Source organism: Chaetomium tenue, assembly GCF_020726465.1.
Source record: "Chaetomium tenue strain MPI-SDFR-AT-0079 chromosome Unknown F5144scaffold_5, whole genome shotgun sequence".
Lineage (NCBI taxonomy): Eukaryota > Fungi > Ascomycota > Sordariomycetes > Sordariales > Chaetomiaceae > Chaetomium > Chaetomium tenue.
Window position 1 is genome coordinate 3,778,360 of NW_027117333.1, and position 25,203 is coordinate 3,803,562.

At 54.9% G+C, this 25,203-nt stretch overlaps 10 protein-coding genes across 10 annotated transcripts; 5 read left to right on the forward strand and 5 right to left on the reverse strand.

Moving 5' to 3' along the window:
• Positions 1-2,745: 2,745 nt before the first annotated feature.
• Positions 2,746-5,232, reverse strand: F5144DRAFT_316392 (uncharacterized protein). The gene is made up of 3 exons (XM_066784003.1): positions 4,399-5,232; positions 3,711-4,339; positions 2,746-3,647 (listed from the first exon to the last, which is right to left on the reverse strand). Exons 1-3 carry the CDS (start codon positions 4,978-4,980, stop codon positions 3,245-3,247), a joined length of 1,614 nt encoding a protein of 537 aa, XP_066641975.1. The 5' UTR covers positions 4,981-5,232; the 3' UTR covers positions 2,746-3,244.
• Positions 5,071-7,003, forward strand: F5144DRAFT_579519 (uncharacterized protein). Its single transcript, XM_066789328.1, has 3 exons — positions 5,071-5,917; positions 6,099-6,524; positions 6,590-7,003. Exons 1-3 carry the CDS (start codon positions 5,564-5,566, stop codon positions 6,830-6,832), a joined length of 1,023 nt encoding a protein of 340 aa, XP_066641976.1. The 5' UTR covers positions 5,071-5,563; the 3' UTR covers positions 6,833-7,003.
• A 1-nt stretch (position 7,004) lies between these two features.
• F5144DRAFT_516051 (40S ribosomal protein eS30) lies at positions 7,005-8,002 on the reverse strand. The gene is made up of 5 exons (XM_066786622.1): positions 7,779-8,002; positions 7,695-7,708; positions 7,544-7,598; positions 7,402-7,477; positions 7,005-7,340 (listed from the first exon to the last, which is right to left on the reverse strand). The coding sequence occupies exons 1-5, from the start codon at positions 7,796-7,798 to the stop codon at positions 7,317-7,319; spliced, it is 189 nt and encodes a 62-aa protein (XP_066641977.1). The 5' UTR covers positions 7,799-8,002; the 3' UTR covers positions 7,005-7,316.
• A 446-nt stretch (positions 8,003-8,448) lies between these two features.
• F5144DRAFT_316662 (pyridoxamine 5'-phosphate oxidase-domain-containing protein) lies at positions 8,449-9,730 on the forward strand. The gene is made up of 2 exons (XM_066784006.1): positions 8,449-9,352; positions 9,456-9,730. The coding sequence occupies exons 1-2, from the start codon at positions 8,595-8,597 to the stop codon at positions 9,544-9,546; spliced, it is 849 nt and encodes a 282-aa protein (XP_066641978.1). The 5' UTR covers positions 8,449-8,594; the 3' UTR covers positions 9,547-9,730.
• Positions 9,731-9,900: 170 nt separating this feature from the next.
• On the reverse strand, positions 9,901-12,764 carry F5144DRAFT_493227 (uncharacterized protein; the record flags this gene model as incomplete). Its single annotated transcript, XM_066785959.1, has 3 exons — positions 9,901-10,427; positions 10,486-10,989; positions 11,048-12,764. 3 exons carry the CDS (start codon positions 12,762-12,764, stop codon positions 9,901-9,903), a joined length of 2,748 nt encoding a protein of 915 aa, XP_066641979.1.
• A 1,918-nt stretch (positions 12,765-14,682) lies between these two features.
• On the reverse strand, positions 14,683-15,487 carry F5144DRAFT_316504 (uncharacterized protein). Its single transcript, XM_066784004.1, has 3 exons — positions 15,328-15,487; positions 14,977-15,270; positions 14,683-14,916 (listed from the first exon to the last, which is right to left on the reverse strand). The coding sequence occupies exons 1-3, from the start codon at positions 15,343-15,345 to the stop codon at positions 14,815-14,817; spliced, it is 414 nt and encodes a 137-aa protein (XP_066641980.1). The 5' UTR covers positions 15,346-15,487; the 3' UTR covers positions 14,683-14,814.
• A 137-nt stretch (positions 15,488-15,624) lies between these two features.
• On the forward strand, positions 15,625-17,126 carry F5144DRAFT_316658 (Rix1 complex component). Its single transcript, XM_066784005.1, has 3 exons — positions 15,625-15,951; positions 16,004-16,076; positions 16,131-17,126. The coding sequence occupies exons 1-3, from the start codon at positions 15,904-15,906 to the stop codon at positions 17,000-17,002; spliced, it is 993 nt and encodes a 330-aa protein (XP_066641981.1). The 5' UTR covers positions 15,625-15,903; the 3' UTR covers positions 17,003-17,126.
• Positions 17,127-18,395: 1,269 nt separating this feature from the next.
• On the forward strand, positions 18,396-20,983 carry F5144DRAFT_614223 (P-loop containing nucleoside triphosphate hydrolase protein). The gene is made up of 5 exons (XM_066791766.1): positions 18,396-18,956; positions 19,017-19,210; positions 19,265-19,705; positions 19,759-20,250; positions 20,303-20,983. Exons 1-5 carry the CDS (start codon positions 18,613-18,615, stop codon positions 20,761-20,763), a joined length of 1,932 nt encoding a protein of 643 aa, XP_066641982.1. The 5' UTR covers positions 18,396-18,612; the 3' UTR covers positions 20,764-20,983.
• F5144DRAFT_579539 (acetyl-coenzyme A transporter 1-domain-containing protein) lies at positions 20,984-23,370 on the reverse strand. The gene has a single exon (XM_066789329.1). It carries the CDS (start codon positions 22,989-22,991, stop codon positions 21,258-21,260), a length of 1,734 nt encoding a protein of 577 aa, XP_066641983.1. The 5' UTR covers positions 22,992-23,370; the 3' UTR covers positions 20,984-21,257.
• A 571-nt stretch (positions 23,371-23,941) lies between these two features.
• F5144DRAFT_493303 (Cenp-O kinetochore centromere component-domain-containing protein) lies at positions 23,942-24,895 on the forward strand (the record flags this gene model as incomplete). The annotated part of the gene is made up of 2 exons (XM_066785964.1): positions 23,942-23,987; positions 24,054-24,895. The coding sequence occupies 2 exons, from the start codon at positions 23,942-23,944 to the stop codon at positions 24,893-24,895; spliced, it is 888 nt and encodes a 295-aa protein (XP_066641984.1).
• Between the last annotated feature and the right edge of the window lie 308 nt (positions 24,896-25,203).

The window sequence follows — 25,203 nt, forward strand, 5'->3', positions numbered from 1 at the left end:
TTTTCCAGGAGGGGTGAGGGCAGGTGATCTCAAATGGAGTTTTCTGCTTCCAAATACCAACCTTGGAGACCTCTAGCTCATAGACGGCTTAGATGGTGGCCAAGGGAAACGGGCGAAAAGCACGCTACGTTCTATTTTTGCATGGGTCCTGGACTCGGGGGGGGAAACGGCATGGGAGGGGGAGGCGGCGGAATCCTGGTTGAATCGTTTGGCGAAGGTGGTTGTTGTCCTGTGTACGATGAATGGGGTGGATGATTTTTTGCTTTTTACCGTCTTTCGTTTACATTTTCTTTACCGTTGCTGGCCCAGTCCTCGGCATTCCCTACTCGCGGATGCCGAGAAGGGGAAATGGGATATTTATTAGGAGCATAATGGACGGAGCCAAGGCACCGGAGAGAACTAAACGGCCGCCGATGCCTATTTCCTGCCTGTTGCACCGGCAACATGGGGGAGGAGTTCGCAAAACCTTCGGTTTCTCTCCTCCCGTGCCTGAGGCTTCTTTGCATCACAAACGGAGTTTAAACTGGGTTTTCCTCCCCAGAAGCGAGACCCTTAGGGCCCCTCGAGAGGAACCCTCTGGACGGACGGACGGACGGACGGACGGACAGAGGCGGAACTGGATCCCATCAAGGTATCCCTTCCAAACTTGGCAGCTAGCATACACGCAAGTTACCGTGCTACTCTTAGCCCAGAGCACAGCTAGAAGCTACAGTATTTGACGCAGTTGGAGCAAGCAGCTTTCTCGTTCAAGGATGACGCGGTCTCGCGGTTGTGCAACGCTGCGAATTTCGGCCTGAGCAAGACATTGAGAGCCTTTAAGCAGTCGACCGACGAGTCGGATCCGGCCCCGAGTGGACGCCACGGCTTGATTTGAGCCTTTTATGAAACTTGATTCTAAGGACACTCCCTTGGAACGAACGGAGGATGTTTGTACTCTCTCTCTCGTGGCTCTATCCTTGAAATTCATGGTCTAGCTTCGTCTAGTGGACCCGCGGCTCACCACCATCCTCACATTCTAACGGATTACTCAAGATTTGTAGCCTCCTAAAACCGGAGGCCCCAGGCGTGCAAGACAAGAAACGGTATCACTAAACAAGAAAGTGACGTTGCCGAGCGACGGGAGCCAACCCGACCCCGGCGGCGTGTGCCTGCTTGGTCAGTTTAGCTGGCTGGGTCTTTTGGGCCGGCCCAGTCTACTTCCGGTCTCGCCTCGCCTCCCGAGTGAGTCATCGGGACGTTGACGGACGGATGACGAACGGACGGACACCACCACCAACCAACCAACACCCAACCAACCATTCACAAGTCACCCCCTGGTCAGTTTTAGTTCCTCTTTTTTTTTTCTCCCGTTTTCTTTTTTTGGCCTCCCGTTTTATTTTTGGGAGCGGGGGAAGGGGATGTGAGTTGTTGCAGAGTTTTTTGTTGGCTCGCTGGCTGCGCTAATAGACCAGGGTAAGGTAAGGTGAGGTGGCTCGGCCCAGTGATGAACTGGACAAAGAGGTGAGTGGGCGAGTGAGTTGTGTTTTCATCATGCGGACCCCGTTCACGCCGTCCCGGTCATGCCCGGGGAGTGGGTGGGTTCGTGTGGTTCACTCGGGTAGAGCGGTGGCGGGCATGACATGCCACGCGATCTCACGTGCTTCGTGCTTGAATCAATCCTCGGAGGAGCCCTCACCCCCTGAGTCAATATGGCGCGGTTGATGTGAGGTTGTTGCTCAACGTCACGGGACCCGAGGTGGAGTTGATGCCTACCTCGTAGTGCGATCTCCCTCCCGTGCTTTCATCGTTTGTCGGTTTGCCTATCTGTCTATCTGTCTATATGTTTTCCCCATTCATTCTCAACTCCCTTGCTCCCGCTCTTGATCTCGCCCCTCATCCCCCCCCTCCTGACTGCTAAGCCGCCCGGTGGGTCCCGGATCACCCGGGGAGGCGGATAAGTACAGAGTGAGTATTGTGCGTGAGGGGGAGGGGAGGGGGGGCGGCGAGATGGATGCGGAAGGAGTCAGCGTTTTCCCTCTCTGGCTGGCCGTCGACGGATTCATGGCGGCGGTGGCGAGTGGGAACTCTTCACGCTCTTCCCGGCCCAATACTCAATGGCCGTTTCACGGTGGTACTTGTAAATCGGGGCTCTTCTACCTGTTGCGTATGTCATGGTGTACCCAAGAGAGGCCACTCTTGTTTACCTGGTTGGTATCTGTGTTCATACTCCTCCCTGACTCACACCGGGGGTTGACGGTCCACGGGCGCGAGTGACTCGATTCGGAGAGCGTGGCGGTGGATGGCGGAGCGTTTTCATTGTGTTCTCCCTGCTGACCTCTCCTCGGGCCCATCATGAACGGTGCTGTAACAGTCAGACACGGTTCTTGAATGTGGGTGGACGGATGGTGCTGAACGCGTTTCATTTGTTGCCTTGGCCCATCCACATCACGGGATGGAGGACCAAGGATGGACAGTCACGCACGAGTGTCTACATTTCCGTGAATCCAACAAGGACCGAGTCTTCCGAGGCGGTTACGTATGCATCTTGGACCTCAAGTCGAGGCCATTGGCCGTTGGTCCCGGGGCTGGGAGTTTCAGTGACACGGCGATGAGGCGCATGAAAACTGGGCGCTCATTCCCATATTGGGGTGGGCAGACGATGGAAATGGTGTGTGCGAGCTTGTGGTTGACGGGGCCAAATCCCACGAAACACTTGAATAGTTACTACGAAAGCTGATTCATATGGACATGGAAGGAAGGACCCGTCAAGAGTCCCCTAAAAGCATTTGCTTACAAATTGCAGGTTGATCGACGGGATGCGGTAACTTTTCTCCGGCCATGGTGACAATGACGAGCGAGTCTGCTTCATTTGAATGGCCGTGTAACATCGAATATTTAGTGCCAGCAGGTGCTAACTGCAACAGGGGCGAGTAATTCCTTGTTATTCAAACATGTGGGCCGTGGTCGGTTCCGTAATCTATCATTCCGCATTGCGCCCAAAGGAAGTAGTAGTGTCCTGTGGTGAGCTGAGATGGAGAGAAGAGAAAGGTGCCAAATATAGGCGCTGTTGTACAGGGACTAGACACCCCGAAACCAAAAGACCAGAGAGCCAACATCTACACCCATGCCTCTAAGACAACTCTCGCCGCGAACGCCAGTCTATCCGATACATGCTCTTGCGCCGTAGGGAGCCCAGGAAAAATAAAAGAACAAGCGTATCCACCCTTAGAATCCAAGGCTATGGCCGAGATCAAGCCTGATGTGACTACCTGAAAGGCCACTTCTTTGCTCTCGCCTGCTTGGCGTTCTTGATCATGTTGATGCGCCTCAGCCGCTCGCGGTTGCTGGGATCCAGCAAACCATCCGTACCGTCTTCGCAAAACCACTGGTTCTGGCTGCGGAGACCACCCAGGCCGCCTCCGTTCATCTTGACCCGCCCGACCTTGCGGAGCTTCATCAGCCCGTACCAGCAGACGATGAGTGAGATAATGGACGAGATGCCAGTGACGGCGCCGAAACCCCAGTTGGTTTCCTCGATGAAGTTTTCGAGGTTCATGCCGTACAGGCCGGCTAGAAAGGTGCCCATGGCCAGGCCAAGTGTGCCGACGCTAAACTTGAGGTCGAGCAGCATGAGCGAGTTACGGTTGGCGTCGAGAATCGCACGGATGCTAGATATGGGTTGTCAGCATCAACAAGCATTTGTGGTTTTTCAGCAACCAGGGAAAACTGACATTTCTTCCGTGTTCCTGATGCTCGACACGAGGTTGCTCGCCTCCTGTACCACCTCATCACAGACTTTGTTATATGATTCCAAGAGGAGTTCGACCTCGGTGTGATCATCCTCGCCCCTGACCAAGTCGTGCATCTTCTCAGTCAAGTACATGTCGGCAAGATCGTCGTCAGCCTCCAGCAACTCTTCGATGGCGTCGCGGACGAGCCTAGCTTTCTGCTCAAAGGTGCTGACCCTTTTCGACAGAACGAGGAGTATCCTCAGCTTCTCGCGATCGATATCGTCTTCTAGGTCGCTGAGGATACGAATAACTGGGTCTCGCACCGACTCGAAGTCGGCCTCCAGCTCAGCCGTGACCGACATTAGGACCGCTTCGAGAGCTCGGAATTCATAGGGCAAGCTGTTTGCCCCGGCTACCTGCTTCTGCTGGAGCTTCCCTTGCAGGTCGTACATGAACGCCGACTGGGGGTATGAGGAGGTGGAACCATAGACGTCGAACAGAAGGACTCGGTCGTGCTTGATGAGGACCTTCAGGTGGAGAAGGTTGAGGAGAATGGCCGACGGACGGACCAGGATATGTGGGAGGTTGGACGAGTCGATCTTGCGGAGATCGCGCGGAAGGAGGCCATACTGTCGAGCGAAACTGTCAACAATCGGATTTCATTGGGATTTGTCCTAACATTGCGTACCCTAGCGATCAACTCGCTCTTCTTAAGCTCACCGTCTACCATTATGACCTTCCCACTCCCGTCCACCTCGGTGCACCGCAGCCTCGGGTCCAGCGCAGCCTTCGCGGTCATTGACCTTCGCTGGAAGATCGACCCGGATTCCTCCTCCAACCGCACTCGGATGTCGCCCTCCTTCAATGGCTCGCCGCCCTTCTTCGAGTCGGGCCCAAAGAGCCATTCGTGCCATGCCGGCTTATTGCCATCCTCATTGGGCGTCTGTCGCGAGGAAGCATACCGATGGGCACCCCCGGCAGGCGCAGGCTCCTGGTTCTTGGTGGTGCTCGTGGCGGCGGCGCGCTGCTTCGTGAGCGCCTTTGGGAGGATCGCATCGAGACCGAGGAAAGCGGCATGCAGCGTAGGTTTGCGACGGGTTACTGGGGGGTTCATAAACCCTTCGGATAACCCCGTCCTCGCACAGATGCAGGCATGGCGGCGGGTTGACAGGCGCGAAACACACTCGGCAAAGGCAAGGCCTTCGGATTGGGCACGCAAGAACCTGAGAAGCCTCCGCGATGGTACTGCTGGTTTTAATGCCAAAGGCATTGCAGGCGGGAGGGTCTGGTCACTCCAGATTGTTGGGTGGTGGTCGCAACCCGAGTTTTCTCTCTCTCTCGATCCGAATCAAATTGTTCGAAACCAAAAAGTGAACTTGCAGAATTATTGCCAGGGCGGTCGGATGTGGACACCCCCTATCTGGTCCGTGCCCAAGCAGCCCATTCATGGTGTGCGACTAGCGATGGACGGAGGGACGGCATCCCTGTACGAAGTACCTAGGTACATACCATACCACTTTGGCATTTGACGAAGGGTCAGCTTCTCTTTCTCTCAAATGAATCATCACTAGAAGCGGATAGGTGAAATGGGTTTGTGTTAAATAATGCGGTGGTAGTTATTATGTCAAGAACATCGGCCGTTGCCATACACACTGTACGAAGATCTTTATCAACGACACAGTATGAAGTAACTGGCATGATACCTGCTAATCGGCAGCGTTTGCTGTGCGGAGTGCAGGTGCTGTCCGAGTGACATTTCTTCCCCAGACTCAACTCACAACGCCTTGGGTTTCCTCCATAATTCCAGTCCGATAACCACAAATCCTACTATATCTTTGCTTTTCGTCACGCCAATGAAACTGACCCCAATCAAAATCAAAGGCAAAGCGGGCCAGCTAAAGAAATGGAAGCCACCGCCGCCGGAACCAGCCCGGCGATCGAAACGACGGCGAGATGACGATGATGAAGGCAGCGACAGCAAAGACGGACCACGCCGCAGGCGATTCAAGTCAAAAAGGCCAGCCGCACCCGTAGAGGAACTGCCGACCGAGATCCTCGAGCGTATCATTCTGATGTCCCGGAACCTCAACGTCTTACGCAGTAGTCTCAGGATCGGCTATCGTTTCTCATCCCCAGTATTTCTGACCGAGCTGCTGGAGGCTGCTTTTGCGCCAACCTGGGGCGCGTGGTTCGGGTACGACAGAAATGTAGTGTGCTCCCCCCACGAACACTTTTTGCAGGAACTGGGCAACAATCGCGTGCTGGATCCGGACTGGGTTCCAGGCGACCCTGATTTTCAGGTTTGCAATGCTCCTTGTTCAATATGGAACCCCCAAGTCGGGTTGGAAATATAAGAATAGTTGGTTAACTCCCTTGGAACAACCGCAGAGCGCCGTGCTTGCTTGCAAGTGGGTTAACACCGCCCTGGTGCTTGAGGCCCAGCAAAAATGGTACCGGAGGAACTGCGGTCCCGGCAACCTCCTCGAGCACCTAAACCCTCTCGGCCGGTCACGCGCCGAGTATGCCCTTGCGCTGTGGTCATCAAACGGTGGCCTAGATGATACGGCAGCCCGTTTTGAAAAGGACTGGGAGCGGTTCAAGGTTTCTTGCGCCGACCTCTTCGCGGCGGATAGACCTAGGTTGGCCGACATCGATACCGTCTGGGAGCAAGCAATGTACATGGACTTCCATCCCTTGACCAAGGTTCCGGACCGGTTTTTAACCACCCCTTTTAATTGGGAAACTGCGAAGGCGACATACTGGCTCGTTCGCGGCGGGGGCCAATTACTCGCCGCGCAGATGTCGTCGTGGGAGGTACGTGTGATACATCTGGAATAACCACATCCAACGCGCTACTTACTGACCGGCCTCGTTTACAGCTGACTAAGAAAGGATATGATCGTGTCATGAAGCTCGCAGATCAACAGCTTATCCTAGTCTTACTCGTACTCTGGGCTAGGCTGCGAGTTTTCGACCACTGGCCAGGATTCCTTCTGGAACAGGAATTGGACGTCAGCCAACAAATGCAACAATCGGAGAGCCTGGCGGACCGAAAACTATGGTTTTGGGCCTTCGAGCTAATGGGGTGCCGGGGTGCTCTTGGGGAACCGCAACCAAAATAATCTGCATCAACACATTGCCTTAGATCCTCCTGTTGGGTTGCCCAACGCCGGGGCATGTTAGGCGGAGCGCAGCAAGATACGGCGAAGAGTATAGACACACAGGTATCGACAAACCCCTTCCGGAGGTTTGGATAACCCAGAACCATGTCTTCACGTCAAAGGAGACCAGGATTTGCAGAGAATGTCGAGATATTCCCTATCAAGCGTCGTTGGGATGTACAAGAGACGCATCGCAAAAATGCCCGTGACCCAGTTCCCGTTCCCAGTGTGCGAAATGACGTGCCATGCCATAAAGTTAGAGTCATGATAATGACTTCTACCTGGTGATCTCGAAATACCTGGGGTCGCCCCTTGCTGACCAAACCATCGGGTATCACCAGGCCGTGCCCCCACCGTCCCCAAACGAGGATTCCCGCAGCGTGATCAACATTGTCTGAAGATGCCGCTGGACGTTGTCGGAATTGACTTAATTGCGGTGGGTAACTTAAGCGCCGGGGTTGGGGTTCATCTGTACAGCACAACGCATCAGTCTCCCCTGTCCTGAACCATCGTTCGAGACCCAAACTGACCTTGCGCTTGCCGCCAGTCAACGTGATGTTGACGAAACGGCGAGTGTAAGTGAGTCTCTTCTTCGCACGGCCCTTACTATTCGCTTGTCAGATACCTGTCGTCTCGCGGTTGCTCGTGTCGGCCTTTGTTGGGTTCACATACGGAGTCTTCTTCTTCTCCTGCTTCTCAACCTTGGGGGTCTGAGACTTGACCTTTCCTGTATGTACCAGTCAGAGCCCATTTCACAACTTGCAGATTCCCAATCTTCGATTCGACGGTCGGTGAAACTGTTGTTGGCGGGGAATCGACGTACCGGCACGAGCCAAACTGTGGGCGACAAGAGTTAGCGATCTAGGCGAACCCCAATAATTATAGAATCATCCTTGGATAACCATACCTTCCGTGAACCTTGCCCATTTTGGATGATTGTCGTCGAAAACTCTCTCGAAGGCTTGTTGGAGAGGACGGTGACAGGGAAAAGAGTCTGCGGGTGGTATCTTTCCGAGGCGGCGATTTCTGCGGATTATCCTGGTTACCTAATACTTGTGGGAGCCCTGCGGGGCTCGGCTTGGGGCTTCAGACCAGCAAGGGTGCTCCCTTGGATAGTCACATGATGTTTCACGTGACTCTCATGTCTGGAGGATAACCTCTCGCTTTACCTTGCGAAGCAACGCCTCTGGCTTTCATCATCTGGCCACATGTGATGGTATCACCCGATAAGTTACACCCATGCGATCCCATGCAACAGTACCTCGTCCACGTTCTGTTAAAATCGACCTGGAAGCCACCTAATTGCCGATGGCAGCCCCAGCCTTCAAAGCATAAGAAAACTGGCTCTACACCTGCACGCAGATCTCTAGTCTAGGATAAAATTCGTGTGTTGTGCATATACAGAACAACCTTCTGTCGAGAAAAACTCCAACCTGAAAATTGAAGCATGCCAACCAACCGCGAAAGCAGATGATCTGATAAGATTGCTTGGCGGTCAGGGCCCCTCCAATGACCCCACAACCGCATCGTCTGACCCGGCCTGGAACCAGCGGTTGTTGCTGGGGTACGTCGGAAGGGGTGGCCAACCTCCCGGGAGCATTGGCACACTCAGAACGAGCATCCATCTTGGAGCCCGGCATAGCCGAAAGCCCCCCGTTCTATTCCAACTTGTATTTTCTATCCGTTCTCTAAGGTATCACCATACTTACCTAACTCATCCACCATGAGGCCCGCCCTCGCAAGTACACTCATCTTTTGCACGGCGGCAACAACAGCTGCTGCTGCCGTTGTTTCCGCCCCGGCCAACGGACTCCGCATCCCTACATCGTACGAATCCGCCGTTCTCGGCCGGCGCATTCTCGCACTCACCCCGCTTGGCACCCTTTCGACAGTTTTCCCCGAGGACAAAAACAGCAATGACGCCTCGGCACAAGAGAAACGCCCCCCTGGGCTCGGCGGGATGCCGTACGCGCTAATGGAATACATCGCCGACTGCGAGGCCGACGACGCCGGCAACCCAACCATCTTGGCCATCGCCATCGGGACGACGTTCAAGAACGCTGCCGCGGGAAGCAACGTGAGCCTGGCCGTGCAATGGGTTCCGCCGCACCCCCCCGCGAAGGGGATCAAGGGCGGACGGAAGAGCTGGCTTTCCTACCTGGGCCTGTCCGGCGCCGCCGATGAAGCACACCACCACCACCATAATCACCACGATATCCCCCTCCCCTACTCGGCCGCCAACCTCCCGCGCTTCTCGCTACTCGGCCATCTCGAGGCGATCGAGGGTGGCGACGACCGCGAAGGGGAGGTCGGCGCGGCACTAGCGAGCTGCTACGTCAAATCGCACCCCGACGCGCGGTACTGGCTCCCGGGGAACCGGATCCACGAGGCGCACTTTGTGCGCCTTGTTGTCGAGCAGGTCTACTGGGTGGGCGGGTTCGGCGACCGCGCATTTATCGGGTGGATCCCGGTTGCCGAATGGTATGTCTACCTACGTCTTTCCTCTCGGCGTGGCCTTCATTTCCGCCCCCGTGTTCTTAAAACATCTACAACGATGAGTGGGTTTGCTGACACGCCTGTCTAGGCAAAACGTTACGCGGGAGGAGTGGCAAAGGGCTCGCCTGCCCGGTGAGAAGAAAGGGTGGAAGGAGTGGTCCGTTCAGGGCGATTTGTAGCCTGGTGCCCTCGAAGAGCCGTGTTCGATTCGTCACAGTATGCCCACCGGTGAGGTCGTAGAGTTTGGTAATGGCTTTTCTTCCCTGAGCGGTTTGTTTGGAATTAACCAATGGCTCATTCTACTTGGCACACGTACCTACTTTTAGCATTCCCCGGGATCCCTCATCTCAAGTATCGTAGCGGCTAAATCTATGCGCATTACAAGCAAAATATATTGTATTCGAAGCGGAGATTAAAAGGCATCGAAAAATCTATGTGTTTTTCGTCCCGCCGCATGTCACCACAACCACCCACCGTTCCGGCACAACAGACCCTGCCTGCCTTCACTCATCATCGAATCGAAAACACGTACCTTAATCTACACGAATGATCACCTTCCATCCCAACGCCCCCGCTTCTCGGATCGCGCACGCCAGGCATCCCCTCCTACGTCGGCTGATCAAGGCATTCCAGCCCTTCTCGGCACAAAATGCCCTGGCGAGTATTTCCATATCAGACCCAAATTGTCGCCGCCGTGTCTCCGAGTGCATCTTCTTCGACGCACTCTCGAGCGCGCCCTCCATACCACCCTCTGCTGCCCCGCCACCCAGTGTAGGGTTAGAAGAGGTAGGCGAGAGCATGTTAGACGTGTTGCTATCAGTCCGACTGAGGACCGGCGACAAAGGGATCTCGTGCTCCTGCGGTTGTGGTTGGAAACCCGTGATGCAGTCGATGACGAGCACCTTGGCGACCTTGTTGGGCGTGGCGAGTGTGAGGCTCGGTCGGTGATGGGATGTCGACGAGTAGCTGCCAAGTAAGGATTCGAGCGAAAAGTCCTGCTTAATGAGGAGCTCGGACAAGTGGAGCGCTGTGTAGGTATAGTACTTGTGTAGGGGATGGCCTGGAGATTGTTAGAGTAACTCGAACAGGAAGTTTAAATGGACGTTTAATTTTCTCACCAACAACGCTCGCCGTCTTTCCGATAGCGCCGATGCCAGAAAGGTCGACTTGTTGGATAGTCGGGCTGGAGGGTGACTTCATGATTTTGACATGTTGCGAAGGGACACAGGGGTGCGCAGTTACAAAGTTGATGTCTTTTGCCAGGGCGTATGTGTATTCCTTTGTCTCCTCCAAATCGAGGTCTGTCACCGCGAAGGTAATAGCAGCGGCGTACCGACGGATTTGCGAAGGTCGGCTAGTTCCGCTGGAATCCGACGCCGGGGTAGTTTCGTATTCCTCGGTTGGCGTAGTGTGGACAGAATCGACCGGCGCCACGAGGTTGAGCGCCTTCAGATCGATGTCGAGGACGGGGGGCGCTTTATCACGGTAAATATTTTCAAACGGAATGATGAAGTCGGCTGGGAGGACAGAGGAGGGGTCTGTATCCCCCAGAATATTTGACTCTCTCTCAACAGCCTTCTTGCCCCAAAGACGGGCTTTTCTGTCGACCTGTTGCGCGTCTTCTGTATATTTGAGTCAGCCCAACACGACCTGGCCGAACCGTCCCAATCTTGTTCTTACCAGGAATTTCTTGTCCTTCAATATTCACCCAGCCGTCACTGAGCCCATGTGGGACGACGTCGCTCGAAATCCAGCCCATGCATTCCGCGGCGCCTTTTCCAGCGCCCAAGACACGGCCGACAATGCAAGATGTGCTCCAGAAACTCTTTCCAGAATACACAAAGCCCCCACACAGATTGGCCATTGGGCCCAGCTTGGATAGAGCCTCTGAATCGTTCTCCAATAGAGTCGCCATCAGAAAGTGGCAGACCCCTTCCCCTGGGAGTATTAACCCCGATACATAGCTCTTGGAGAGCCATCCTGACGACTGTAATGCTGCTGAGATCCGTTTCCGCCGAGACGGTGTACGTCGCGATTGGGTATCCTCTTTCGGGCCGCCAAAGTAGGATGAACGATGGCTATCCGGAGCACTCGGACTAGCGAACGGCGTGCTGAGCGGAGTGCCGTCCACCACAGAACGGCAGTTCTCGGTTATCTTGGATACGTAGGATCCGGCTTCGGGCCAACGCAGCCGTAGCGCAAAGTGAGCCAAGCCATTAATTTGACGGCGGACATGTTTCCCCTTGATAGCATACACCGGGGCACGGCTGTGGTGGCTATGCGAGTCATGGTCACGAGTGAGCGACATGCGTTTCGTCAGTGTTGCCAGCCAGCCCGACGGCTTCTCCTCGGCGTTAGCCGGCTCGCTCGCTTCCGTCTTGACGACCTCGATATTTTCGAGCCACATCCGTGCTAGGATCAGCGACCATTTGACCGCTTTGTTTGCCTCTTTTTCGAATTTGTGGATCTCGGCGGGCCTGATGCTCTCGACCCCAAGCTCCTCGCCCTCGGTGATTGCGTCGAGTCTGACGAGAAGCTCGCATGCTAGCAAGATCTGCAAAAGTAGCCAGTACCGCTCCTCGTGGACACCGCTCGCCGACTCGCCCGTTTTGACAGACGAGCTATCTGTGCCCTCGTCCTCTGACTGGTTATCCCACAAAAGCTGCCCCAACCGGATCCTCCACTCAACATGCGAGAAGTCGATCCACATATTTGGCGCGGCGAGGACTTTGACTAAAGCTAGAATTTGAACTGACAGGCTGTAGGGGTCTCGGTGATCTAGCACCTTTGTCGGCGGATGGAGAATCTGGAGGAACAACTCGTTGTAGAGTTCGCTCGAAACCCTTCGTCCGCGTGGATGCTGCTCGCCGTATCTCTGTCCGTTCTTGATTAGCTGCTCCATGATCAAGACTTCGTCGACGTGGCGGAGACCGTCCTTTGAGGTGAGCATTTTCTGGCGCTGTTCGACGACGGCGGGGTGTCTAGCCTCGAGGCGCTCGAACCCCCATTGTTCTTCCTGCAGGGCGTCGCCCACGGCTAGCTCGAGCGCTGCCTGATAACCTAAGCTTCCTTTCTCAAGCCCGAACATGCTCAGCATATTGGGTCGTTCGCGGCATCGGGGGTAAAAGTGCGCTCGGTGCTTGACTTCGGAAGCCCTCTGTGCGGCAGACCGGTCACTTGTAACGTCGCGAGTGATGTGCGGCCAAGCCGTGACAGAGCCCCAAGCCTTGTCCTCGATCTGCGTGTGGTCCACGAGGTCCCGGATCTGCACCTCGTCGTCCCAAGGAAACGCTACCGAGGGATGCGGAGCGCCGGTGTAATGTCCTTCGGACCGAGCGAAGTACTGCGGCGCTCCCGAGAAGAGCTTCTCGACCTCAGACTCGGTCAGAGTGGCCATGATGCGAGTCAACTTGAGAACCGGTCTTGCGGGCGGGTCCCGTGTCTGCTCGCTGCCCGGAGGCGGGGGTGATGGTAACGGCTTGTTCGGGTTGACCGGTGTTCGTGGTGAGAGCGGTGTTGGAGTATCCGAGATCTGAAGCGTATCGCGGGTGACCAGTCAGCGGCAATCATTGCATTGTTAACTTTCGAAGCGAGACATTGGGCGGCGAGAAGCCATTGAATGTCTCAGTAAAGGTCTAGGTGGATGTCTGCAAGTTCCCCGGAGCTGTTCGTACGATTGGTGCAGGAACCGTTGGGGAAGATGCCGTGGTCACGCGGGCTCATTCTGGGGGGTGACGACACAAGGGGAGAGAGGGAGCGGGACTAGAAGCCGAACCCCGACTTCAACAGCCTGAGCTTGGCTTGGCTCGCACCTTCCCCAGCTCGAACTGCAAAGGCCGGCCATTTGCAATGAATGCCATCACATGATGCAGTTGCATCGAATTCGAGAGCACCGACATATTGTCGTGCATGAAGGTAAGCGCAAGGGTTGGGTGACCGTTCTTACCTCAGAGGCTGTTCCCCGCTGAGGGGTTGACGAGGGTGGCTTCCCTGTAAGTCGATTCTTGATGTTGTGCAACAATTCTCGGTTGAAACCTCGTCGTCCTTTGATCTCACCGTCGGAGGTGTATTTCGATCCAACCATGGTTCGATTGCTGTCACGTTGTTCGTCTTCCTGCGCTAGGGTGCCGCCCTCGATCTTGACGTCATCTTCCTCCTTCTGTTGCTCGCTCCCCTTGCGATTGCGGGGCGATCTCCTCAGCATCGAGAACGGGGCCATTGTTGATGCGTGCGTCCGATACTGGGCCCTGCACGACCTCGAGCACACGAGCGGCTCGGTGAAAGCTCGCTTCCAAGTTGCGTTCAGCTTTGGCGGATGGACAGACGGCAACTTGCAGGTTCGGGAACCTGGGGAGCGAGGCCAAGTATGTATAGTTAAGACACGGAAGCTTGCAAGGCTATCACATGAAACAAAACAACGCAAAGGTTAATTGTACGATGAGTGCGAACGATGGAAATGAGATGGATCCTCGATCCATGGGTCGGCCCTTGCAGCAGGGGCCGGACCAAGGACTTGCGTGTCAAGCATGAAGGGTTTCCAAAGTTTGTCGCAGGCGTCAGTTATATCGCAGAACCGCCGTGCCGGGGGAGGAGCGGGCCAGACAACCAACAATAACTTGCATCTAATCATTCGCAAACCTTATAAGGCTGTTCTTATGAGTGGTAAGGGTGTGGTCGAGACCCGAGTCGTCCTGCATGACGGGTACCAACACCAACGCTGCTGTTGGGTGGATAGCAGTCCCACCAAAACGTCCCGGTCATCCTGCCAGGGCCAGCCACACTGGTGAATGCACTGCTTGGTTGACTTGTTTCGAGTCTGGGACCCAATGCAAAACTTGGAACGGCATCGTGGCGCAGATTGGGTTTCTCTTCGTTGATGCGTGCTAGCCTTGGCCATGTAGTTAGTGGTGGAGAATTATATTTCAATGACACCGGAGCAAAGCGCTTGACAACAGCAGCGAACTCAATCTCTGCTAACCGTTTGCCCTCAAGCAGGAAAAAAAAATGGAATAAGTAAGCACGAGTCTTCGGTCCCGTTCTGCTTCGCTGGTTGTTTGAAGCTTGTCAATCAAAAGGTTGGACAGCAAGCAATTTCCCGTGAGACGGATCACCCCCAGAAGCGGCTCCGGTGGGCCCCCCATCTTCACGCGAACCCCAGCAGCTGAAAGTTGAAACCGAGCCATTCTCTTCCTTCTCGCTACCAAGGAGATCTACCCAAGCCAAGAGTGCAGCTTCCGAGTTGTAAACCGCGTTCCGTTCTGGAGCCCATTCGAGCGCCGCTTGCTGGTTTACGTTCACTCGAGGCAGTTTTGGCTCGAATCGAAGCGCGAACCATATTGGGATGTGTTGGCTCAAGTTTAGACTGATCAAAACCGCCCGGTAAGGGTCGAAGGTACCTGGGTACGGAACTCAAATACTGTCAAAAGATGACTCGTGATACGGAGAGCTTAGGCTGCGGTGTCGTGGATCACAATCAACAGGTATTTTGCGTCAGGTACGATGACAAACTCCTGCTTCTTGGTTCGCAACCGCAACAGTTTTACTTCATCCTGCAAGGTGCCTGCTTGTCAGCCCTGAACCTTGACCCCGAGCGGAACAACCCGACGTACCTCGGTGTCGAGTTCCTGCACAAGGCCACCGGCGGTGTTGACAAAATTCCACACCATTGAGGCCAATTCTTCTGTGCCCTGGTCGTGGTTGGCGCTGCCTCCATCGCTTTCGTTAGCAAAGGACCCAGCGGCGGGCACCGACGATCCCGATGGCTTTGCCGTCCGAATTGACCCAACCTGGCCACTGGTCTTCAAGATGGCCCCCGACGCGCGGTCTAGGGCGATGGTTGCCCTCACGCCTGCTTTTTTGGAAAGACGGCCCAAAGTCTCCTCGAGCGCATCGGGGCCAGTACCCTGGGTGATACGGTCAGATTATAGCACTCCTAAATTGCATGAGAGAGGTCAACTTACCAGAGCTGCGTCTGACATAGTAACGTTATTGAATGCCAATTTTATTTTGCCTTGGGCGCATGAATATGGAAGCTGAAAATTTGGGAATACACAGGTGGAAGCTGCTGCTGGTGATGCGGCGTCTGGTGTGGATGAATGTCCTCCCCATTGAGGCGCAACCTGGGGCCAAGCGAGTGGAGGTTAACTGGTACCAATTGTTAGCTGGAAGTCACTGTGTTGCAATCGCTGATGGCCTGGGATGAATATGCCTGTGGTTTACCTCGACGCGCCTAGCGAAACCAACTCCTTTAAATTTATTTAAGTCTCCTTCTTCCCATATCCTTTTAAAAACCCTCTTTTCGCATTAACTTGCCCTGTAAATAATTGAAAGCCCAGTCCATGGAACTTGACCTTGTCAGACACCGTGTAACATGCCTCGATAGACACTGTAGGTCCACCTTGCGCCCAGTAGTCCCCTGTTTTTGCCGCGCTACACCGCTAAACTTTCCCATTCCCTTGCATCAACAACTGAAGGACCCTTTTGGCCGGCTAGAGAGCATCGTGAATGCCAACTAAGTCATTCATGAGGAGCTAATAATGGGCTCTAGCAACAAAAAGAAGAAGGAGAAGAAGAAGGACTTTCAGGTACGAACCCCTACATGCGAGAAGGAAAGGCATTTACTAACCCGCACACAAGAAAGCAAAGCTGAAAGTGGGAAAAGCCAAAGCGAAGGCAGCAAATTTCACCGATACTAGCTTCAAGTCCAAATGTATGTACTAGCCAATGTCAGCTGAGCAGAACTCATTTTATTAACATATAATAGCGATTGTTGTCAATCAACAGACTCTCGCAACCGATGGTTCGGACCCAATAGAACAGTTCAAGCTGAATCTGTCTCTGGCCATCAATGCAAAGTCAGACAATCAGAGACGAGATGCATTGGCTCACATTACCAACCAACTCTCAGCCAATCCGCCTAACAACCCTGTTGGAACTTCGGGTATCTTGACGAAGTTACTCCCCATACTGTCGGATGGGTCCATGTCGGTGCGCACACAACTCCTCAAGCTACTCCGAGCCCTGCCGCCAGCAGAGGTTGGACCACATGTGGAGAAAGTCCTCATGTATGTCCGAGGTGGCATGACACATTTGTCTATCGACATCCGCACCGATACCTTGAGTGTTTTGGAATGGCTCCTCGAGGTTGCTGGGGACCAAACTGTCTCCTGCCCTGGGGGTTGGCTGAAGACGCTGAACAGTTTTGGCTCTATGCTGGGGTGGAGCCCCAGTGTTGGGTCTGCCATGGGGAATAAAGGATGGACTTCTGCCTCCAAGGCGACACTGGGCACCAAGAGAGGTCCTGAAGCACAGGCGAGGCAGATCCAAGTCCTGGCCATGTTTCTCCAGACTGGGTTCAAGCCAGAGGCACCGATACCATACAACCCCATGGCATACTGGGACAATATTTATCGCCTCCCTGGCACCCCCAACCCCTTTGCCTACCTTAATCTGTTTGGAGCACCCAGAGACGAGGACAGCGAGATGTACCCCGACCGCATCTCGAGACAGCGCATCTTTGACGTTAAATGGAGGGCTGCTATCTCAGCCGGGATGGAGAGCGCAAAAAAGGAGGGTGGTACAATTGGCAGGGCTGCTGCGGCATTGGACAGGGCATTAGGTGTTGGTCTTGGGTGATTCAAAACTGGGCGGGCTGGTTGTCATTTTCGGCGTTTGGACTGGCTGGGAATTGGTGTTTGGGAGAGATAAATGGTATTTTATTGTTTATGGCGACCCCAATGGGAAACTAAATACGTGGTTTGCATCCGATTCTGACACAACAGGAAACCCAGAGGACATCGTCGAATTGGGCTTTCGACGGTGCCAATGCTTCATCCACTTCATTAGGTAAATTGGGGTTGTCCAGTCGCCCCGTGGGTGCAGATCAAGTTAACGGGCTATCTTTCATGGAAAAACAAAACGTTTTTAGCCACTTAGGCTTGGATGTATGCTTGAAACCAAGAGTGAGGCGAAAAGTGGTCCATGACTGAAGTTTAGGCTGCGTTGTTGATATTGTGAGCAACCCCTTGACGACCCCTTTTCACTTCCACATAAAGGTAATGACTACCTAGCTCCTCGTTCTAGAAAACTGATTTGAACGGCATGCGTGGCCTTCGCTGTGCTTTCTTGGGCACTTGGTTGCCAGCCTCGAGGAGCTTGACATCAGACCTGTCGAGTTGTATGCTTGTCGGTTGGGAGGCTGTCCCGGTCTGCCTCCTCACACCAACATCCATCACCTTCCGGAAGACCCTCAAGGTTTGCTTCCACTCGGAATCCCATCTCACGTGCCTCTTGGAAATCAAGGAACAATAATAAGCTAAGGTACTTGGGTTGCTATTCACGCCTGTTTTTAGAAGAGGGGAAAAATAAACAGGTCGAAAAAGTTGATCCGGGAGGTTCCTTCCTATAAATTCTCCCACCGTCACCTTCTTCCGTTTGCTTTTTTCTTCCACACACTCGCTGCCCACCTTTGTCTGGTCGGTTGCAATTCTCTGACTTTCTTTACTGTGTGCCTTTCGGTATCAACTCGACCGAGCACCCAAGACAAGGTGAGTACCCAAAGCAGTTTCCTTTCTCTCTTCACTGGGCAATCTCGCCGTTTCTCGATATCTTCGAAGTCGCTGTTATTTCGGTCGACCGATCGAGTCAAATCGACTGTTTTGCGTTTCTTCCTTCCCTCGCACATCGCATTTCGCACCGAGTCTTTACTCCGGCAAGCGCGTCTCTCTGACCGCGTATCCTTCCTCAAACCATCCCTACTTCCTACCAACTATCTCGCGAGTCCTGGCAAGTCGACCTTTCTTTTCAGAATTCGATCCATGCCCAGCGGCGGCCAGCCACCTTTTTATTCTCACGGCTCGAGTTTACCAGGTAGTACCTGCCTTCCCTGCTCTTCACCGCCCTCCTGGCTTCCAGGTCTTGCGACTACCTACCTATTGTTACGAGATCAGTCGGCTGCTCCTTCCTTTAGAAGCGCGACTTGTTCCCCAGGAAATCGCGAGCTGTGGCCACAAATCTGCCTCCCCATTTTCGTCCACTTTCATTCGGTCCTTATTCCGTTTCCCCTCCTCCCACATCACCCATCTCCATACCACACCCGACAGTCAGATCTCGGAGAGCTTCGTTCTTGGGGTTTTTGAGGTCGCGCGTATCGAGGGTTTTTTTTCGTCAATTACTTTCGACGCCTGATCGTCGAAAAACATTCGGCTAACGTTTATTCTGCAGAAAAAACAGAACTCAATTTGACAATGGCAGACCACAGCTGGGGTCCTGCTCCCTCGGAGCGCGACTTGGGTGGCGCGACCGCCGCTCCCGCTGGTGCCTTTGGTACCACTGAGCTTCAAGATGCTCTTCCGGTTAACGGCAACAAGCAAGCCGAGAGCAAGCCAGAGACGCCTCCCGGCTGGGTTCAGCCCACCGCCTACGACTACACTGCCTACGGCAAAGATGACGCCAATGAGTGGGACAGCAATGCTCATGTCTATGAGTGGGACGGCGAGAATGGTGACATTGGTCCGGAGCACCCGGCTCTGGAGGCACAGCTGTTTGGCAACCCCGACAAGCGCGGGAAGCAGGGCATTGATTTCAGCAAGTAAGTTGTCTGCCCACTTATTATGATGTGAGTATGAGCTGCTTGCTAACGTTACCTTAGGATCTCCGAAATTGAGCTGAAGCAGGAAGGACCAGCCCGAGTTCAGCCCATTGCCAATTTCAAGGACGCCGGTCTTCATCCGGCGATGCTCAAGAATGTCCAGCTGGCGGGCTATGAAGTCCCGACTCCGATCCAGCGCTATTGTCTGCCAGCCATCCACCTTGGCTACGATGTGATTGGCATCGCGCAGACGGGTAAGTTATTGATGTTCCTGGAATTGCGAGCTCCCTTTCTCATTGACCTCTTAGGTTCGGGCAAGACTGCTGCCTACCTGATCCCGATCTTGAACAAGTTGATGGGCAAGGCCAAGAAGCTGGCTGCTCCCCGTCCGAACCCCGCCACCTTTCAGGAGGGGGTTGACCAGCGGGTCCGGGCCGAGCCTCTGGTGGTCATCATCTGCCCGACTCGTGAGCTCGCGGTTCAGATCTTCAACGAAGCTCGGAAGTTCTGCTACCGCACCATGTTGCGCCCTTGCGTCGTCTACGGCGGCGGTGCCCTGAGGGACCAAGCCCAGCAACTTCAGAAAGGCTGTGATATTCTGATCGCTTCCCCTGGCCGGCTTATTCACTTCATCAATAAGCCTGAGACTCTGACCCTTCGTCGCGTCCGCTACATGGTCATTGACGAGGCTGATGAGATGTTGATGGATGATTGGAGTGAGGAGCTGACGACGATCCTGTCTGGTGGAGGTGAGTTTGACGGGGTGTATGCACCTGGAGATATGGTCTAACCTTGTGAACAGAACAGGAGGAGGGCAATATCAACTACATGTTGTTCTCTGCCACTTTCCCCAAGGCAGCTCGGGATTTGGCTCAAACCCACCTTGCGGAGACTCATGTTCGCCTTCGTGTCGGCCGCGCCGGCAGCTCGCATGCGAACATCAAGCAGAATGTGATCTACGTCGACCCTTCCCTGAAGAAGCAGGCGTTGATTGATCTCATTAAATCTCTTCCGCCCACCCGGACCATTATCTTTGTCAACTCCAAGCGCGCAGCCGAGGAGGTGGACGATTTTCTGTTCAACCTGGGCATGCCGTGCACCTCGATGCATGGGGATCGCAACCAGCTGGAGCGTGAGGCCGCCATGCGTGGCTTCCGGGGCGGTAAATGGCCTATTCTGATCGCCACTGGCGTCACGGCTCGCGGCATTGATGTGCGCAATGTCATGCATGTCATCAACTACGACCTCCCTTCGATGAATTACGGTGGTATTGAGGAATACACTCACCGCATTGGTAAGCTTGTTTCGAGCCGTGCTATCCCAAAGTTTTCGTCTAACATTGATAGGTCGGACCGGCCGTATCGGCCACCGCGGTCTGGCGACATCCTTCTACTCTGATCGGGATGAGTCCATTGCTTCGGTTCTCACCCGCACTCTCATGGAAACTCACCAGGAGATTCCCGACTTTTTACAGCCGTATGTCCCTGAGGGCGCCACCGCAGACAATCTCAAGTTCGAAGCGGATTCCGACTTTGAGGAGGAGGCTTCGGGTGGCGATGCTGGCGGAGATGCTGGTGGAGATGCTGGCTGGGGTGCTGCCGACGACAATGCCGACAACAACGGTGATGCTGCTGCTGTTGATGGCGTCGGTGCCGGCGGTGGTGGTTGGGGCGCTGGTGGCGATAACAACAACGCGACTGGCAATAACACCAATGGCTGGGGTAACGGTGGTAACAGCGTTAATGGCGGCGGCGGTGGTTGGGGCGCCAACACCTCGACTGAGCCCGTGGCTAGCTCCGGCTGGTGATGCCTCGAACGGCTTTCTCTAGCATTCTGAAACGGCAATGGTCTGCCAACTGGGATTTTTGGGGTGGATTTATCTTGCAGGTTGACTTGGAAGGAGATTCAGACGTCTTTGAGATCTTGGGCTCTGATGACACGGGTGAGCTCTAATGGCTGGAGATAATTCTTGCAGAACAACCAGAAATACAGACCGTCCATCTGCTTTCGTGATTTCATGTCGAGTTGGTTGAATGTCTTCAAATGAGAATTCGTTCTGGGCAAAGATAACCGCGGAATGGTATCGCCTGGTATCATAGCATTGGTAGGTAATGAAGTATATGCGGAACTACCTCTTTATAGGCCTTCCTTCACGCCTTAGCTACAAGACCATCGCCGACACTGGGATTTCCAGATGAATTTGCATTCCTCTATGTACGCCAAAGCTTGAATCGGATAGGTTACCACCCATTACATTTGGCCCCTCTTCAAAATCCCAGGGCAGTAGAAACAAAAGGTATCTCAATATTTGGGCGACGAGGGGGATGAAGACAGTCGCCAAGCCCGAAGAGGCAGGGCTTGAAGCTGCAGCACCTTGGGGCGGATGAACAGCACGAAGGTGACGAGACCGATCAGCACACAGAGGATGTTAACGCTGTAGTAGCCGTCGTGCTGCATTTCGCAGATGCCTCCACCTGCCAGGCAGCGCTCCTTGTCAGCCTGGACGGCGCAGCTGAAGGGGGTCGACACGGTGAGTTTTGTGTCGGGGCCGGCGTTGGGGTCGGGTAGGCAGGTGGCGGCCGTGAAAGCGTCGACCATACGCAGGACGAAGAAGCGCGGGAAAGTGCCGCCCAGGTTGCACACGGTCGCGAGCAGGGTCATGTAGGTGCCGCCGATGACGGGGTCGGCGATGCGCGCGTGGAAGGCCGCCACCGCGACGAACATGATGGTATTGGTAAAGGTCGAGAACACGTGCTGCCCAATCACGGCCAGCAGGTACCACGACGTCACGCCGCCGGCCGGGAAGATGGAGACGGTGAACTGCGCGATGAGCGCGGCGGCCAGGCGGCCCGCGAAGCCCCAGCACCAGAGCCGCATGGGCGTGTATTCTTGTGACCATTTGCCTGCGTAGTAGCCCAGGCCGATCTCGAAGGGGAAGTCGATCAGCACGGTGAGGGCCATGTTTTCGGTGCCGAAGCCCTTGTCGAGGAGCTTGAGGCTGGTGACGCCGTCGTTGGCCTGGAAGCCGATCTTGGCGATGAGGTGGACGAGGATGATGGTTTGGATGTTCTTGAGCTTGAGGACGCCCCACATGATCTTGTAAACGTCCCAGATGCCGTCCTCGTTCTTGGTCTTCTCCTCCCGCTTGAGGAAGGTGAGGCCAATGGTGACGATGATGTACGCCCACCCCGCGAAGTGGAGGTAGCCGCCTAGGCTGATTAGGCCGTGCTCGAGCGGCTCGGTGCGGAACCAGCGGTTGGCGAAGTCCTTGGAGTGGAAGGCCAGGAAGACAGTGTAGGAGAGGAACTGGCCGGCAGTCAGGCCGACCGTCTGCGCGGTCGAGGCGTACGAGACGTTGCCCGGAGTCAGGAGGGTCAACGCCCAGCCGTCGACGGCAATGTCCTGGGTGGCGCACATGAGCACCAGAAAGAACCACCAGCCGGTGAAGCCCCATACGGTGGGACCGCCGGGCTTGCCCGTCGTCTCCATCATGCCCTCAACCATCGACCCAAGCCATAGCATGCCTATCCCAGAGAGTAGCTGGATGGGGAGAATCCAGCTCTTCCTCCGCCCGACCTTGGGGCTCCATACCGCATCCACGATAGGGCTCCAGAAGAGCTTCAGAGAATAGGGATAGGACGCTAAGCTAAAGATGCCGATCTCGCTGTACGACATGTGGTTTTTCAAGAGAAACGGGACGGATCCCGAGGCGAGGCCGAGGGGGATGCCCTGGAGGAAGTATAGGAGGACCAGCAGACCAAAGTTCCTTTGGTCCCGCTTCGGCAGCTCGAAGAAGCCATGGTTATTGTAAGTCGGCGTTTTGGGTACGGGGTCGTCGAGGGAGAAGGACTCTCGCGCCATTAGGTTCGCGGCGGCGCCTTGTGAAGTGGAGGTCTCGTGGGAAACGTTGCGCCGTTGGACTTCGATGTTGGTGTTCATCCTCGAGAGTTCGCCGTTGGTCTTTCTCCCGGAGGCACGCCCGAAGGAGCCTGTCGCAGTCGTCGGCGATTTCGAACGACGAGACTTGGTACCCATAGGAATTATACGTCAAGATCAGAGCCAAGAGTGGTTATGCGATATGCGAGGTGGGATATGCGATGTGGGATGCGCGCGCGGTGTTTCACGTTGCCAGTTGGGATACGGGGGACGGCAAGGGGTCGATTGGGATCTTCGAAGACAGGGTGGCGGGGATGGGAGGTCCGACGTGAATAAAAAAATGTTAACGAGAGACAGGAAGACTGGCGTCTTGAAAACGAAGGTGGCCTTTTTTTCCGGAGGCTGCCGGACGTCGACAATGAAAGCGGCAAGAAAACCCAACAGTCAGCATCGGAGTGTCTGGGCCACGTCGCTTGGACCCGGCGATTCGGAGGCAGTTCTTGTCGTCGCGGGGGGCAGTGTCAGGGGCCTTGGATTGGCAGTGGAGCGTGGGGAAGCTTAGCGTGGTTCAAGCTGCAACGGTGGCCTCTGTTGCTCGTGGCGAAGTGTTCCAGAAGCATGGAGACGGCAAACAGGAGAAAAAAATACCATCCATTACAAGGTGGCCGCAGATTGTTTCTTTCGCCTACATCTGAATCCAAACTTTACTTAGACGCCTTCTATCCTCGATTTGTGTCCTGTTCGAAGCTGTCTACACAGTACCTAACTAGGGTTCCAGTCCCACCAGATCGGGCAAAATGCATTCGGCCCCACCCAGATGTCCGAGCCAAGTCGCCTGAAGAGAGATTTGGGGTTCTTGCCAAGCTTTAGTGACTGAACTCCTGTGCAGCACACACATGGCTGACAAGGGTCGCGGGGGTTGCCGGCCTTGGGAGTAAAGAGTAAACAAAACATCTCAACAACCCCTCGCCAGTGACTTGCAGATGCCAACCTTGAAGTGACATTTCATTCAGAACCTTTCCCCGATAGAATTGCCATTGGAATCAATTATCATTAATTAATACCCAGTGTCCAATTTTGAGATTGACGCGTAAAAGCGGTGGCCCACCATGTCATCGAACCTTGATGATGAGATTGAGGATCTACAAACAAAGAGTACAACTCACCCACCCGTTTCTTCCCCTTATGTTAACATGATTATTTGACTAACGCATATTGCAGTTTCTTCCCTCAAGAAACAGCTTCGTATCCACACGTCAACCCTCATCACCGCCCCATCAACCCGCCAGCTCCTCACCAAAGACACACCTGCTTCATCCTCGGCCCCCAAAACAAAGCATCAGCAACAACAAAACTCCCTCCTCTCCGATTCCGCCGACCAGCAGGAAGCCCACACCCAAGAGTGTCTCTACCGCGCATGCGCTACACTCACCACATTTCGGGCGCGGGACCCCGACCCGTGCGCTGTCGATGCCGGCGCGATCCTAGGCTTGCGCATCGAGGTCATCAGCCGCGCCCGCTTTCTGCGCCCTTACTACGTCCTTCTGAACCGGCCCTATTTGAGCGCTGACGGGAGCCGTCGCCTCCGCGTGCATCGGCATACCCTACCAGCTTGTATACCCCTTGCGGGGCTGGCGGCGAGATACTTGCCACCTCCGGCGCCGGCAACAAAGGAGGGCAGCGGGGGTAAGAAAAAGCAGGATCTGGCCAGGTTTGCACGCGCGGTGAGGAGGGACGTGGTGAGGTATCATAATCGGCTTGGGGTGGTTGCGGATTTGAGGAAGGCGGCGGGGGTGGGGAGGGACACAGGCGCCGAGTTTGGGGAGGAGGAGCAGCCGAACAGGCTGGTGAACATCACGGCGGCCGATTCTGAAGTGAAGCAGCTTACGATTGAATGGGCTGACGGCCGGACCGGACGGCTGGTCATGGGTAATGATGGGGAGATTGTCAAGTTGGTAGTGCTGGGCGAGAACGGCCGGGACCGAGAGGCTGCAAGGGGCTTGCTCGGCGGAGCTGCCACGGCTGAGGATGTGGTAAAGCGGTTGGCGGCCGCATCAGTTTGATCCGGCCCGGCATGTGCACCTCACGCACCTCTACCTCTTTTCTTTTTTCTATGCCCTCGCTGGCCCTCAAAATCTGGGGGAGCGTCGTATCCCGGCGATGCCGGTACCCATCGATCGATGAGGTCATCTACACTAGAGCCGACTCGTTGAGTAGCCCGCTTCCACGCCGCCCCAACGTCCCTCCCAACCACAGGCGCGGTAATCAAGCGAGCCAAGCGAGCCAAGCTACGCGAGATCAGACAATGACCTGCGCGCTGCAATCAAGAGAGAGCTCGGTGCAATCTAATCGGTTACATTCGATGGGAGGT

What these genes read in the sequence shown, in the direction of transcription:
- F5144DRAFT_614223 (XM_066791766.1), top strand. Translation starts at nt 18,613, where the DNA reads ATGGCAGACCACAGCTGGGGTCCTGCTCCCTCGGAGCGCGACTTGGGT. An exon ending in CAGGGCATTGATTTCAGCAA is followed by an intron (nt 18,957 to 19,016) that starts GTAAGTTGTCTG and finishes ACGTTACCTTAG; the next exon opens with GATCTCCGAAATTGAGCTGA. An exon ending in GGAATACACTCACCGCATTG is followed by an intron (nt 20,251 to 20,302) that starts GTAAGCTTGTTT and finishes TAACATTGATAG; the next exon opens with GTCGGACCGGCCGTATCGGC.
- F5144DRAFT_316392 (XM_066784003.1), bottom strand. Translation starts at nt 4,980, where the DNA reads ATGCCTTTGGCATTAAAACCAGCAGTACCATCGCGGAGGCTTCTCAGG. An exon ending in AGAGCGAGTTGATCGCTAGG is followed by an intron (nt 4,340 to 4,398) that starts GTACGCAATGTT and finishes TTCGCTCGACAG; the next exon opens with TATGGCCTCCTTCCGCGCGA. An exon ending in ATCAGGAACACGGAAGAAAT is followed by an intron (nt 3,648 to 3,710) that starts GTCAGTTTTCCC and finishes ACCCATATCTAG; the next exon opens with CATCCGTGCGATTCTCGACG.
- F5144DRAFT_316658 (XM_066784005.1), top strand. Translation starts at nt 15,904, where the DNA reads ATGGGCTCTAGCAACAAAAAGAAGAAGGAGAAGAAGAAGGACTTTCAG. An exon ending in AGAAGAAGAAGGACTTTCAG is followed by an intron (nt 15,952 to 16,003) that starts GTACGAACCCCT and finishes CCCGCACACAAG; the next exon opens with AAAGCAAAGCTGAAAGTGGG. An exon ending in TACTAGCTTCAAGTCCAAAT is followed by an intron (nt 16,077 to 16,130) that starts GTATGTACTAGC and finishes AACATATAATAG; the next exon opens with CGATTGTTGTCAATCAACAG.
- F5144DRAFT_516051 (XM_066786622.1), bottom strand. Translation starts at nt 7,798, where the DNA reads ATGGGCAAGGTTCACGGAAG. An exon ending in CAGGAGAAGAAGAAGACTCC is followed by an intron (nt 7,478 to 7,543) that starts GTATGTGAACCC and finishes ACAAGCGAATAG; the next exon opens with TAAGGGCCGTGCGAAGAAGA. An exon ending in TGACTGGCGGCAAGCGCAAG is followed by an intron (nt 7,341 to 7,401) that starts GTCAGTTTGGGT and finishes TGTGCTGTACAG; the next exon opens with ATGAACCCCAACCCCGGCGC.
- F5144DRAFT_579539 (XM_066789329.1), bottom strand. Translation starts at nt 22,991, where the DNA reads ATGGGTACCAAGTCTCGTCGTTCGAAATCGCCGACGACTGCGACAGGC.
- F5144DRAFT_579519 (XM_066789328.1), top strand. Translation starts at nt 5,564, where the DNA reads ATGAAACTGACCCCAATCAAAATCAAAGGCAAAGCGGGCCAGCTAAAG. An exon ending in GGTTCGGGTACGACAGAAAT is followed by an intron (nt 5,918 to 6,098) that starts GTAGTGTGCTCC and finishes GAACAACCGCAG; the next exon opens with AGCGCCGTGCTTGCTTGCAA. An exon ending in CGCAGATGTCGTCGTGGGAG is followed by an intron (nt 6,525 to 6,589) that starts GTACGTGTGATA and finishes CCTCGTTTACAG; the next exon opens with CTGACTAAGAAAGGATATGA.
- F5144DRAFT_316504 (XM_066784004.1), bottom strand. An exon ending in TGCAGGAACTCGACACCGAG is followed by an intron (nt 14,917 to 14,976) that starts GTACGTCGGGTT and finishes GGCACCTTGCAG; the next exon opens with GATGAAGTAAAACTGTTGCG.
- F5144DRAFT_316662 (XM_066784006.1), top strand. Translation starts at nt 8,595, where the DNA reads ATGAGGCCCGCCCTCGCAAGTACACTCATCTTTTGCACGGCGGCAACA. An exon ending in TGGATCCCGGTTGCCGAATG is followed by an intron (nt 9,353 to 9,455) that starts GTATGTCTACCT and finishes ACGCCTGTCTAG; the next exon opens with GCAAAACGTTACGCGGGAGG.